The following is a 14,036-nucleotide window of genomic DNA, read 5'->3' as shown; positions in this document are numbered from 1 at the left end:
ATCATCTGATAGAGAACTCTGGCGGGTCAGGTCGCATCTAGGTCCGCACTTGCTTCCAGTGGCGGCAGCCCGTCTCCAGGGTCCCGATCCGTGCGACATCAGAGCAGCTGGTAGCGTCCCCTCTCCCTTGCCCTGCTCAGGCCTGCAGGAAGAGATCCAGTGGGAAAAGGTGTCATTCTTTGTGATCAGCAGGTGCATTCAGGCCACAACAGAGAACCTGAGTTAGAACAGGATTCTGAACCTCACCATGCACCACACTCATAAAGTCTTACTGTGATAAAACATATAACAAAGCATTTGCCATCTGTAGCATTTTTAAGTGTGAAGCAAGGATGGGGAGACTTGGCGTCACGTACTGTGGATGTGTTGTCAGGAGGGACCAGTCCCTGGAGAAGGACGTGAGTAAAGAAGACGGTCGGGGAGGAAGTGGAAGACCCTCAAGGAGACAGACTGACACATGGCTGCACGATGGGCTTGTTCTGTTGTTCGTGGGGTCACAATGAGTCAAAGCCGACTCCAGGGCACCTAAGAGCAACACAATTCAGGGCCATTCATTACATTCACTGTCGTGTGCAGCCAGCCCCACTAGCCATTTCCAGATGCTTTCCATCACCCCATACAGAAACTCGGTGTCCCTTCAGCAGTGTCCGCCCTTCCTCCCCCTCCAGCCTCTGGTAACCAGTGGTCTCCTTGGGTCTCAGGGCATTTGCCTATGGTGAAGATGTCACAGAAGTGGGATTGTCACACCTGCATGTCTGAGTGATTTCATTCAGCATGACGTGTTCAGCGTTCATCCAGGGACAGTCAGAACTTCGTTTGTCTCAGGCTGAATCACACTGCTGTATGTATGCACGTGCCGTGTTTTGTTGGCCCATTCATCTGTTGATGAACACTTGAGTTGTCACGCCTTGAAACAGATTTTTAAATGGTTCCTAAGTGCTCAGCTGCTTACCGGAGGGTGGGCGGTTTGAGCTCACCAGCCACTCCATGGGAGAAAGATGGGGTGATCCGTAAGGATGACAGCCTTGGAAACCCCATGGGCCAGTTCCACTCTGTCCCCTAGGGGCGCTCTGAGTCAGAATCAACTCAGTAGCAGTAGGTTTGATTTGGGCTTCGCTTCCGTGAACATCACAGCCTTGGAAACCCAATGGGGCAGTTCCATTCTGTCCCCTAGGGATGCTATGAGTTGGAATTGACCTGACTGGCAGTGGGTTTTTGGTTTTTACTTTCCTGAAAGGTTCCTACACCCCTTGCCAAGGAGTTGTTTCTGACTCAGTAACCCAACAGGACAGAGTAGAATTGCCTTAGGGTTTCCAAGGCTGTAAGTCTTATGGAAGCAAACTGGTACATCTTTCTGTTGTGGAGCAGCTGGTGGGTTCCAACCACTGACCTTATAGTTAGCAGCAAAGTGCTTAATGACTATGTCACCAGGGCTTCCTGATTGGTCCCTGGGTGGTATAAATGGTGTGCATTCAACTGTCAACCAAAAGCCTTGCCGTTTGAACCATCCACTGGCTGTGGAAGAAAGGTCTAGCTTTGTGTTTCTGTAAAGATTACAGCTAAGAAAACCCTGTGCGACGTTTTACTCTGGAACACGTGGGTCTCTGTAAGTCAAGCGACTCCACAACAGTCTGGGGGTTTTTTTTGGTGTGGGGGGGTTGGGAGGTGTCTTGTGTGCTGAGGTGAATTTGCAGTCAAGGAGGAAGCTGCTACTGTGGTCCCAGAAGGAAAGGATGAGACCTAAACTGGGGCCTGGCTGAGGGGAGAGAAACCAGGAGGAATAAGACAAAAAGGACAAGATTTGAGTACCGATGGACCTTGGCCAGAGGGTGAGAGGTGGGGGTGGAAAGTGAGGATGTCATGGAAGTGTCGCTCCTGAATTACTGGACAGATGATGAGATTAGCCCTTGGCTAGAGAGTCCAGTGAGAGGGACACTCTTTAGACACAGACCAGGAGCTATAGGTGTGGGATACGGTGAGTTAGAAGGCTAGTGGGCACTGAGATTGTGGTTTGGAAGACTGGATTAGAGACGATCTATGGACAGTGCATGAAGACCATGCCCTGGTTCTTCACTCATTCATTTAAGTATTGAGGGCCAACAATGGGCCATCCTGTAGAAGACCATTTCCCTGTGCCGGTCAATAATTATTTGTTGCTTAACTGAATCAGTGAGGTCACGTTGAGGGAAGACCGAAGAAGAATTGATGCATTTGAATTGTGGTGGGGAAGAATACTGAAGATGCCATGGACTCCCAGGAGAATGAACCAGTTGTCTTACAAGAAGTACAGCTGGGATGCTTCTTAGGATCAAGAATGGCCAGATCTTGTCTGTCATACTTTGGTCACGTTATTAGAAGAGACCAGTCCCTGAAGAAGGCTATCATCCTTGGTCAAGTAGAGTGAAAAGAGGAATGAGAAAGAGGGGTGAAAGAGGGGAACGAGATGGATTGGCACAGTGGCTGCCAGGATGGGCTCAAGCGTGGCAGGGATTGTGATGGCTCAGGACCCAGTGTTTCGCTCTGTTGTACGTGGGCTTGGGTTGCTGTCAGTTGGAACTGACTTGACTGCACCTGACAACACACTGAGGGCTAACACCTTCTAGAGTAGCAGGAAGACACAGGGTGAGGAATGAGTTCAGGTATGGCAGAACTTCCACCAAGATTTGCTTCTCCTCATCTACAGAAAGCAAGGATGATGGCTGAACATGGTGCACGTGTTCCAATGTCACTGAATTGCACATGTGAAGATTGTTGAAATGGCAAAGCAAAGGTTACGTATATAAACTCAAACTAACTGCCACTGAGTCAATTCCAACTCAATGCGACCCCTATTGGGTTTCCGAGACTGTAAAGATGGGAAGTGCCTACCCCATCTTTCTTCTGTGGAGCAGCTGGTGGGTTTGAACCACCGACTTTCTGGTTAGCAGCCAAATGCCTTAGCTACTACATCACCAGAGCTGCTTACAATAGTAATTAAAAGAAAAAAAAAAAAAAAAAAAGCAAGAATGGAACGTCAGGGTGGAAAGGGGCTGTGTGTACTTGGGCAAATCACAGAAGGGAGATTTCAATGAATTTTCACCTTGTGCATCCTCTCCAGGGTCAGATTTGTAGCCAGGGGTCAAAAGGGCTGACTTTTGGGTAGGCTTCAGGTTGATGTTATTGTGGGTACGACGATACGTTTATTCAAGGACCCAATGAAACATCTGACGTAGAAGGAGCTTTGCGTTTTTGAACCCCCACCTTTCTCGGGGCCATTTCCCAGAAAAACCAAACCTGAGACGGGAATTAGGTGTGGAGATAATTACTTCAACGTTTAGACCACGACTCAGAGGCAGGGTTAGCACCCTGACCTCTGGAACTCTAGGCTTGTTTGCATAATTTTTTTTTTTTAATTGTGATTTGGGTGAAAATTTACACAGCAAATTCACTTTCCATACATCAGTTCACATACACTTTGTCTCATGACATCGACCACAATTCACCACAATTTCTTTGCATAACTTGTTAGGCAATCCCCGTACCCAATTCTCGATCCTCCGCGTTCCCACCCTCCACCAGGAAGACTGTCTTTTTCTGGCCTCTCTAGCCCAGCCTCTCGTCTCGACTACTCTTCCGCGCGCCAACGCCTCTTCTGATTGGCGCTGGGGTGCGCTGTGCGTGTTGACGTCACGCGGCAGCGGCGTTTATATAAGACCGCATCTGGGGCGCGTGCGCTCTTTTTCTGTCACCGGAGTGTAGCTGTAGGTGAGTTCTCGTTACATGCGTTGTCGCCTGGGTTTGCGTTGTTAAAGTTACGGTTTCCGAACTTGAATCAGTATGCTACAGAAGATGGGGTCGAGGAGAGGGTGGTTAGATGGGCTTGCGGCACGGTTGCGTGTGGGGGGATGAAGCCGACTCCAAACGTTGCCGCGCTGTTCTCGCGAGGATTTTTTCGGGCGACACCGGGCTCTGGAACCTCACGGGTGCGCAGTGGTGGGACTGCGCAGTGGTCGCCCGGCCGTCTCACGGCCTGGTTTCTTGCGCAGGCGCATACGGATAAGCGGAGCCAGTATGCCGGTGGCCCGGAGCTGGGTTTGCCGGAAAACCTACGTGACCCCGCGGAGACCGTTTGAGAAGTCTCGTCTCGACCAGGAGCTGAAGCTGATTGGTGAGTGGTAGGGGGCACGGTTTCGGCGCCTGGAATTGCGACAGAGCTAGCACGTGGGTGCGTCCGCCCATGTGGTCACTGTCTCCCGTTCTCGAGTCGGTACCGATCCTTCGTTAGCGTCTCTGAATCCCGAAGCCGTCAAGCTCCAGTTTTTGTGCTAGTTTGTGGGTCTGAAACGGTTCTCCCGTCCACCCCTCACCTCCTTCCCATCTGCAGGCGAATATGGGCTCCGCAACAAACGTGAGGTCTGGAGGGTCAAGTTCACTCTGGCCAAGATCCGCAAGGCTGCCCGGGAACTGCTGACGCTGGATGAGAAGGACCCCCGGCGTCTGTTCGAAGGTGCGTGATAGCCGGCTGGAAGGAGCAGGGGTGGGCGGCTGCTGGGGTTGCCTTTAGGCCTCTCTTGTAACGCCGCCGGTGCGGCACGGAGCAGGTGGGGCCGGCATTGCAAGCTCGGCGTTTACTGGGGCTGGTGGAGTAGGAAAGGGGGCTCGGGGTCCGAATCCCAGCGCCTTCTCGTAGGTGTGTGTTCAGGCCAACGTCTGACACCTGCTTCCAGCGTATATGATGGAGCCAAAATGTTTTCACGTAGCCTGTGTTCTAGTGTCGGGATAGACAGAGGGTACTTAGTGTAATGTCTGATGGGGAAAAAACCAGGAAGACCAGGAGGTGCGTAAGGTGACATCTGAGACCTGCACAGGAAAGGAAGGCCCAATGCACCTGGATGTCACATGGAAGAATGTTTCACCGATGACGTTGGGCAGGGGCGGATCATACAGGGCCTTAGACTCCTACTTACAGGCTTTAGATTTTTACTCTGGAGATGGGAGTTTGGGAAACGAGATGGAGGAAAGCTTCCCAGAGTAGAAGACTGACAGGATGTAACTTGTGAGTAGCACCGGTGGGCTCAGAAGATGGCAGTGTTACAATGGCTGGTGTTCTTTAAGGGCTGATGTGAGGCTTTTCTGCACGTTAACGTGCACAGTGTTGAAAGGGGTGCCTGCCAGTCCTGGCATTGTGTTGATGAGGGCGTGGTGGTCAGGAGGCCACTGGCTGAGTGGGACTAGCGGGCAGGCAGCCTGGCTTCAGGGTTAGGTGAACTCCAGTGGTGGGGCATCAGTTACAGGAACTTAGGAGCTCCTGCTTGGGAAATAAGAGTGTTGTGATTTTATTATTATTTTTTTACTGTGATTTGGGTGAAAGTTTACAGAGCAAAATTCACTTTCCATATAGCAGTTCACACACGTTGTCTCATGACAAATTGACTACAATTTACCCCCATGCAACAGCTCTCCTCCCACTTCCTCCCCATAGTTACCTCTTTCCTGTGTCCATCCCTCCATGCCCTCCTGCCCCCTGAGCGGTCTCCCTGTGCGTAAACAGCCCTTTTTTCTCCTGTGATGATTGTCTCCAAGGAGTGTATCTTACTCTGGTATGTGTTTAAGAATGTTGTGATTTTTAATTACAGAAACAATGGTAAATGTTTAAACATAAAATAGCATGGTTTCCTAGTTTGACGTGTGTTGGCCGTTGTATCCTGGGTGGGGGCAGTAGTACCCATTTGATGTCCAAAAAGCCAAAACCTAGCTCATTCCCATCGAGTGGATTCTGACTCATAGTGACCCCCTTTGGGTTTCTGAGGCTGATGAGTTTGAACTGCCAGCCTTCTGGTTAGCAGTCAAATGCCTTGGGCACTACACCGCCAGAACAGCTTAAATCTTTATGGAAGGAGATTGCCCCATCTTATTGTGTGGAGTGGCTGGTGGGTTTGAACCACCAATCTCCTGATTAGCAGTCAGATACCTTAGGCACTGAACCACCAGAGCTGCTTCATTTGATGTCATTAAGTGTGAAATCTGGCCATCAGTGGTACCCTATGTACCTAAAATTGACCATCTCTCAAATTAGCTTGACCGCATGTACACAATCTTCATTTATGACACAAAGCAGGGAGGACTGGGACTTGAGGCCTGGCTTCCTTAGGCAAGTCTCATGCTTTCCAAATGCATTTCACAGTGTGGTTTTCCTGAACGTTGAGGTATTTAGGGAGGACCCGTCTATACCTGAGGCTTCAGTGGGAGGCGTGAGAGGAGCCCTCTGGAGTAGAGGCTGAGAAAGGCCAAGTGCTTGTTGGAGCAGCGGAGGTGTGTCGTGTTTGAGCCCATCCCAGGCTTGTCGAGCTTTCTGCCGCTTTCGTATGTTGTAGATCCCCTTGGACAGTCCTTTGAAAGCTCTGAACCGCACTCCCCTCCTGCAGGCATTGCTACTGGCTGGCTGCGTCAGGGGTCCGGTGGACAGAGGGACTCTGCTAGCTCTGGCTTCGAGGAGCTTTATGAGCTGGAACTGGTTATGAGGAAGCTTGTTTGGACGCGTAGATGACAGTCACGGGAGAAAGTAATGAAAGAAGCTGCAGGGGGGAGGCACTGAGTGTCTGAGGCCTGTGGGTTTTCAGGGCAGAGGTGGAACTTGGCCAGGGGAAGCTCCTCAGGTGTCAACTCTGGTTGAAGCCGGTTAGCCGGGGGCCAGCGGGGGGCAGGGGCACCACAGCCCTGCCTCGTGTGCTGCTCGTCTTTTTTCCAAACCATCACCTTGACTTTGCTCATTGGTCCAGCCAGCCCTGTTGCTGACCCACTCTGTCCTGTAAAACCGTGACATTCAACAAGCAGGTTTCTGGAGTCTCCTCTCTTTGAAGCCTTTAATCCATTTATCAGCAGCACCATCTGACAGCTGTTCTCAGATTTCTCTGTTGTCGATTTTAAAAGGCTGGGGACTGATCCCACCTTCATATTGCAGAGAAGTGCCATGCTCTTAGGTCTGTTAGCTCGCAGGGCTTTTCTGACTCCGGTCCTTGAGGTCCTAACCACAATGCTTTGGTGGTGGGTGCTGGGATCCGTTCCCACCTAGCAAGTCCATGTGTAACCGAAACAAACACTGCCTGGTCCTGTGCCGTCCTCTATCATTCCCATGTTTGAGGCCACTGTTGTCAATCTGTCAATCCACTGCTCTTTCGCTGATCCTCTACCGAGCATGGTGTGACACCTCCAGGGGCTGGCCCCTTCTGACATCCAGAGTGTGGGAGACCAAGTCTCGCATCCTCGCTTCTTAGCATTCTGGGGGTACTTCCAAAAGGGACCTGCTCGTTGTCTGAGCAATGATAGTGGTTTAATAGTGGCCAGTGTGAGCCTGGAGCCGGTCAGACCCAAGCTGGTGTGCTTCCCGTCCCCCTCGCAGGCAACGCGCTGCTGCGGCGACTGGTCCGTATCGGGGTGCTGGACGAGGGCAAGATGAAGCTGGATTACATCCTGGGCCTGAAGATTGAGGATTTCCTGGAGCGGCGCCTGCAGACGCAGGTCTTCAAGCTGGGCTTGGCCAAGTCCATCCACCACGCCCGCGTGCTCATCCGGCAGCGCCACATCAGGTACGGGCGCTGGGGGGCTCCCGGCGCCCCACGTCCCCCCTCCCTGTGCTGCCGCCCTCACGGCCTGCTGTCCTGTCTCCTGTGCAGCCCTAGGAGGTGGAGGGCGTGAGCCCCCCACCAAGCAGCTCACGGAGCTGGGGGCAGCCTCATGTCCCCCTAGCGCAGCGCAAGGGTCACTGCGGCTCAAGCCGTACACCTTGCGAAGGTTTCTGCGTGGCATGCGGGCAGCTGGACAGGTAACAGCTCTTGGTGTCCCCAGTTAAGGGAGAAGCCGCTGAGCCCCGCCTGGCTTGGGCAGGTTCATCTGCCCGTTGGCTGTGCCTGCGAAGTCTGTTGTAGACTCCGGTCACCTTAGTGAAACCACCAGGGACCCTGGAGGAGCCCAGGGCGCTGAAAGGACAATTGGCAGATGGGCCTTTTCTGGGACCCCTTGGCTCCTGTAAGATCTTACCATTGGGGGAAGCTTACTGTACATGGTAACGTAAGAGGGTGGAATGCCTGTGTGGCAGTGCGACTAGCACCGACCCTACCCACTCACTGGAAGAAGAGGAGTGGTGCCTTGTCTTGTGATGAGGACCCCCCAGTCCCCTTCATCTGCCGCCCTGCTCCCTCCAGGGTCCGCAAGCAGGTGGTCAATATCCCGTCCTTCATCGTGCGCCTGGACTCCCAGAAGCACATCGACTTCTCCCTCCGCTCTCCCTACGGAGGAGGCCGCCCGGGCCGCGTGAAGAGGAAGAATGCCAAGAAGGGCCAGGGTGGGGCTGGGGCCGGGGAGGACGAGGAGGAGGATTAAGCCCACCCTCCCCTCCTGGGTCAGGAGCCTTGTCTAGTTTTCTAACCACAGAATAAAAGCAGATCAACACTTTGGAATTGGTGTTTATTGATGCGTGTGTTCCTCTCCCTGAAGAGGGGCTCCTGTGGCCCCAGGCTCGCCCGTCCTGGACCGGGAGTCTTGCGTAGTAGGAGCAGTCGGGACACTGCGTCACTGGAGGGGGAGGCTCACCAGCGTTGTCAACAGCAACAGCTCCGTGAGTCAGCCGCGTGCTTGCGACAGTCATTTCCAGGCAGACTGAGTGTCAGGGCATCCCCAGCCCGTCCACCTTCTTACCCGAGCCCCTGGGGCAAGTCAGGTGAGAACTGATAGTGTGGAGATGTGGATGGGGGATCTCACAAGCCCCTGTTGCTGGCAAAAGTGAACTGTCGGTGGTGGTCTTCAGGCAGTAAGCATTTGAGAAAATTCTAGACAGATTTGTTAGCTGGTTTGTAGGTGTGGTGTTGGGGACAGTCCTGGGTTTGTCTCACGTATGGGGGCTTGGTGAGGTAGAAATGGAGACGGTCTTGGATAGATGACGTGAGGAACATTGTGTCCCCTGCCCCTCCCTCCCACTGCTGTGGTTTCTGGAAAAACTCAGGGTCATGAGGACAGGCAGACTTCTCTTTTCTCAGCCTTGTTGAGAAACTACATCCTGCAGTACGTGGAGGGACTTTGAAATTGAGCAACTGATTGAACGGTCTGAGTGTGGGCCGGTAACTCAGCCAAAACCCAGACCCACCGTTGTTGGGTGGAATCCAACTCACAGTGACCCTGGAGGACCTAGGGGAAGGGTCCCATGGTGTTCCAAAGCTGTCGCTCTTGGTGGGACCAGATGGCCTCATCTTCCTGCGGAGACCTGGTGCTGAGTTGAAACCACTGCCCTTTAGTTGGCAGCCCCGCGCTTTAACCGCTGCCCCTGCAGAGCGTGGGCTGAGACTGAAGGATGGCGATACAGCAGTTATTGGGGGCTTACACCTGGGTGGTCACTGGGCAGGCCCCTAAGAGGGAGCCAAGGATTGTCATAACTGGTGAACAAAGGCTTACTGGGCATCAGAGGCACAGGCTGCCCCGTAGGTGTTTCATGAGGGTGATGGCAAGCAGAAGTGAGTTAGCAGAAAGGGTGTGGTTGGGTGTGGCCTCTTCACAGTCTGTGTCCTTGCAGTCCAGCCCTTGACGCTGGTTCTTAAAATCCACCCCACCTCCACACAACCTGCAGGGTGCCTCGGGGCCCTGAGGGGCGTAGGTAGAACTGGCTGGAGGCACAAGCCATGGGGGCAATGGGGGCAAACAGCCACACCAAGGGAGGCACCCAGACCCCGCAAAACTCGGGCAGCCAGAGAGGAAGGAGGGCAGCTGGCAGCCACAGTTACCAGTCATCAGGTGTGTTCAGGGCCTCTTACCTGTTTCAAGATTCATTACATCTAATATAAAAAAAAAGCCTCACAACTGGACCAATAAGCAGCATCATGATAAATGGAGAAAAGATTGAGGTCAAAAGACTTCACATTGCTTGGTTCTACAGTTGACGCCAATGGAAGCAGCAGTCAGGACATGAGATGACGTGTAGCATTGGGCTAGTTGGCTGCAAAGGAACTCTTTCATGTGCTGAGGAGCAGGGATGTCTCCTTGAGGACTAAGGGGTGCTGACACAAACCATGGTATTTTCAATCGCCTCACGCATGTGAGAGCTGGACAGTGAATAAGGAAGACTGAAGAAGAGTTGATCCTTTAGAGTTGTGCGGCTGGCGAAGAGTGCTGAAGGTACCAGGGACTGCCAAAAGAACTACCATCTGCCCTGGAGGAAGTGCACCTGAATGCTCCTTGGAAGCGAGAATGGCCAGACTTGGTCTCACCTACTTTGGTCATGTTGTCAGAAGGGACCATTCCCTGGAGAAGGATGTCGTGCTTGGTAGGGTGGAGGGTCGACAAAAGGGGAAGGCCTTCAACGAGGTGGATTGACACGGTGGCTGCAATGATAGGCTCAAGTAGAGCAAAGATCATGGAGCTGGTGTGGGACCGGGCAGTGTTCGTTCTGCTGTGCACGGGGTCGCCATGCGTTGGATACGACTCAACGGCACCTAACAACAGTTCAGTGATGTCCCGGTGGTCCTTAGGTGCTGCTGAGTTGGCTTCGACTGGGCAACCCTCCGCACAACGAGGCCACGCCGCCCGGCCCTGCACATCCTCACAGCGTGCTGCGCCTGAGCCCACCGTTGCGGCCACCGGTCGGTCCATCTCATTCAGGGTCTTCCTGTTTTTTGCTGACCTTCTACCAAGCATGGTACCTTCCTCCAGGGCCTGGCTCTTTCTGAAAATACGACTAAATTATGATAGCGAAGTGAGGCTGCTCTCACTTCTAAGGAGCCTTCCAGCTGTACTTCCAAGACATCTGGCAGTCCATGGTATTTTCAGTATTCTTTGCCAACACCACCATTGGAAGGTGTCGATTCTTAGTTCTTATTCACTGTCCAGGTTTCGCATGCATGTTAGGTGACTGAAAATACCATGGCTTGGGTCAGACTTGCTCTAGTTTTCAAAGTGACACTTTTGCTCTTTAACGCTTTAAAGAGGGCCTATGCACCAGATTAGCCCAGTGCGTTATGTTGTCCGATTTCTTCGGTGCTGCTTCCGTGGGCGTTGGTTGTGGATCCAGGTGAAATAAAGTCCTCGGCAACTTCCACCTTTTGTCCGTTAATCTTGCTATTGCTTGTTGGTCCAGTTGTGGGGGTTTTTGTTGATGTTGAGGTGTAATCCGTGCTGAAGGCCATAGTCGATCTTCATCAAAGTCTTGCACATACGTACAACACTGAGTCTTCACCGCAGGACACGGCGTGCCGTGAGCAGCTGTCAGAGCGTCCAGAGCCATCTGGTTCTAAAACTACCGTCCTCCCCCGGGTGGTTTCGGCAGTTAATGGCTGTGAGCTTTGTCTGCTTTGGTTCAGGGTCCGAGCTTCTGTGTGTGCCACGAGCCAAGGGAGTGAACCAGAACAGTTGGAAAGTAATACCAGTGGCAGACACTACATTGGGTCCACCTGGCTTCCACCATAGATTCCCTGATGATCCCTGCAGCATAGGGCAACCCCAGGGTGCAGCGCCCTGTCCAGTCACGTGGGACCAGGGCCACCGGTGGTGGCCACACAGCCATCAAGTGCTGTGAGGAGCGAGGTGTGTTTCTGTGGTGTTGCAGTCCACCAGCGCTTTCGCTCATTGGCAGTGGTGCACAGGAGTCCAGCCCACTATGGGAGAGGGACTGGGAGGGTGATGGGAACCCCTGGGGTTTTACTTGGCTCAGAACAGACAGGTGCATTCCCTAACCCTAACCCCCTGTTTGGGCACCAGCCAACCTAAACCGTCCCAACGGTGGTAAGAACCCTCTCGTGGCCGCACCTGGGAGGCATTGCAATCCTGTCAAAATGCAGGTTTCTGTGAGAGCCCAGGATAAGGCGGTGTGCCCCTCACCTCCTCGTTACATTCCACTAAGTCACAGAGGCAGGAATGTGCCTGTCCCCACATGTTCCCCACGGCTGCCCCGTGGTTCTGGCCAGACTGTAATGTTTGGGAAGGGGGTTTCCCCAGACCAGCAGCTGTTGGGTGGCGGGCTGTGGCAAAGCTGTGAGCCCACTCTGGGAAGATGGTGGCAGCCCCAAGGACAGAAAGTGGGACATAACTGTGGTCCTGGAGAGGTGCTTAGTAGGTACTGGGAGGGATGGGCTTCCGCATCGGTTAGGAGCACGTGCCCTTTGGTGAGGAGCGTCGCCCGTTCTGCGTGGCGGACGAGGAGAGCCGTGCAGGGGGGGGTGACTGTCGAGAGCTCTGTGTAGCAGCTGGTGCGTTCCCACGTTAGGCCTGTCAGTTCCTGCCTCCAGAGGAAGTGATAGTCCACCCTGTGTGGGGGCTAACCCGCGACACCCCAGGAGGTGGCTCTACTTCCGACGCCAGGACCATGCCCCTGGGCACATACCCTTCTGGAGACTGGGGTGGCACGTGTGTTACGGTTGGAGGCGCCCGCTGGGGCTCCTACCCTGGGATGTGGACCTGAAGGCAGCACCTGTGTCCGCCCTGCAGGGAAGCCTCCTTGATCTCCCAGCCGGTCCATCGCTGCCCGTGTTCCCACACGTGTGTGTCCAGGATTGTGGGGCCGATGCCTGGGCCACTGGTGTGAGCACACGGGGCCGTTCTGTACGGCAGCCACCAAATCACTGCGCTTCACTGCATGTCTGCCTCTGCTTCCCAGCCACGCCGGGCCCTGCAGCGTCCGCGGCTCTGGGGGGTCCAGTGGGCGCTTCCCTTCTGGATGCACTGTTCTGACTTGTGGGACAGCATCTGTTTCTTGGTTTCCTGGTGGGGAAAGGGGTGGAGGGGCACCTACATGGAAGGCAGGTCGGCGTCCGCAGTCCGAGGCGTTCCAGGAGGTCACGCCCAGGGTTTTCCTCCTCCACACAACCTTGGCCATCACCATCCTCACTTAACCCACAGGCTACCATCCCTCTGTCTGTCCAAAGGGTTAAGCATGAGTGATGACCATCCACACAGCCCTTAACTTGCCTCCCCCACCCCCTTTTTTTCACTGTGATTTGGGTGAAAGTTGACAGCAAATTCACTTTCCATCCAGCAGCTCACATACACCTTGTCTCATGACATTGACTACAGCTTCCCACAATGCAACAGCTCCCCTCCCTTTTCCTCCCCGCAGTGACCTCTTCCCTGTGTCCTTCCTGCCCCCTGAGCTGTCTCCCTGTGCACACACAGCCCTTCTGTTCTCCCATGATCGATCTCTCCAAGGAGTGTATCTACTTGATGTAAATGTTCAGCTCATACGCCTGCCTTTTGCTTGGCTGGAAGCCGCAGGAGGGGGTTCAGTTCCAGACCTGAAGGGCAGCTGGGGGCCAGAGTCTCGGTGGTTCCACCAGGCTCTGTCATTAACTTGTCCCTTTGACTGCCTTTGCTCTGAGCTAGTTTGAAGCCAGAAGGTATCAGTGGAGGCTCGTATGACCACCGCCGTCCACGGCAGTGGCGTGCGGTAGCTGCAGCCGTCCACGTGCCAGGCGTCTGCCGACAATGGGCCTTCCCGTCTGAGTGACGAGGGCAGCTGTGCCCAGTGGTGTGACAGTCTGCAGCGGGTGGTCATCTCGACCTGTGGCCCGTCTCGTGTGGGACCCAGTGTTTCCACTCGTACAACCAACACTGTCACTTTCTTGAAAGCTTGCTTCTTTGCCTCAGTCCCAAGATGCAACCCTTCTCCTTTGCTTCAAACCATTCAGTAGCGTGGTCTGAGGCACTGCCGAGTGGGGACTAAATCCTCTCCCAGACCCCAAAAGCCTCATGAAGGCCTGCACTTCTTTTGATGTCCTCGAGGTGGAGTAAGCTTGCACCGTGTTAACTGTGCCTTCAGGCAACACCCAGGTCTTACCTGAGTTGATGGCCTCTCACGATTTTACCAACGTTACAGGCCCTTGCACCTTCTGGGGTTCCCGGCCCATTCTGTCCCCTGTAGGAGGGTGATGCGAGCGCCTGGGCGATCGTGTAGCAGAGAGAGATGCTCAGCACCTAGTGTGATCTCATCGGTACAGCAAAACCAGCGGGAGGCAGTGGGGAAAAGAAAACAGGTCTCCAGCCGCCGCACCACGGCAAGTGGTGGGGCTGTGTGGATAGCGCTG

At 53.8% G+C, this 14,036-nt stretch overlaps 2 protein-coding genes across 2 annotated transcripts in view; one reads left to right on the top strand and one right to left on the bottom strand.

Annotated features, from left to right (window-relative positions):
- Window positions 1–4,050: 4,050 nt before the first annotated feature.
- RPS9 (ribosomal protein S9) lies at window positions 4,051–8,358 on the top strand. Its single transcript, XM_007956930.2, has 4 exons — window positions 4,051–4,147; window positions 4,364–4,486; window positions 7,379–7,565; window positions 8,181–8,358. The coding sequence occupies exons 1-4, from the start codon at window positions 4,051–4,053 to the stop codon at window positions 8,356–8,358; spliced, it is 585 nt and encodes a 194-aa protein (XP_007955121.1).
- Window positions 8,359–11,483: 3,125 nt separating this feature from the next.
- LOC103211039 (leukocyte immunoglobulin-like receptor subfamily B member 4) overlaps window positions 11,484–14,036 on the bottom strand; it is a 16,927-nt gene continuing 14,374 nt past the window's right edge. The window contains 1 exon segment of the mRNA XM_042783121.1: window positions 11,484–11,615. Within this exon segment, the coding sequence (XP_042639055.1) occupies window positions 11,484–11,615 (132 nt within the window).

The sequence above is a fragment of the Orycteropus afer genome, unplaced genomic scaffold (assembly GCF_000298275.1).
Source record: "Orycteropus afer afer isolate SDZICR_OR568_19922 unplaced genomic scaffold, OryAfe1.0 scaffold00689, whole genome shotgun sequence".
Lineage (NCBI taxonomy): Eukaryota > Metazoa > Chordata > Mammalia > Tubulidentata > Orycteropodidae > Orycteropus > Orycteropus afer.
This window is presented reverse-complemented; position numbering and strand designations above follow the sequence as displayed.

What these genes read in the sequence shown, in the direction of transcription:
- RPS9 (XM_007956930.2), top strand. Translation starts at nt 4,051, where the DNA reads ATGCCGGTGGCCCGGAGCTGGGTTTGCCGGAAAACCTACGTGACCCCG. An exon ending in CCAGGAGCTGAAGCTGATTG is followed by an intron (nt 4,148 to 4,363) that starts GTGAGTGGTAGG and finishes TCCCATCTGCAG; the next exon opens with GCGAATATGGGCTCCGCAAC. An exon ending in ATCCGGCAGCGCCACATCAG is followed by an intron (nt 7,566 to 8,180) that starts GTACGGGCGCTG and finishes TGCTCCCTCCAG; the next exon opens with GGTCCGCAAGCAGGTGGTCA.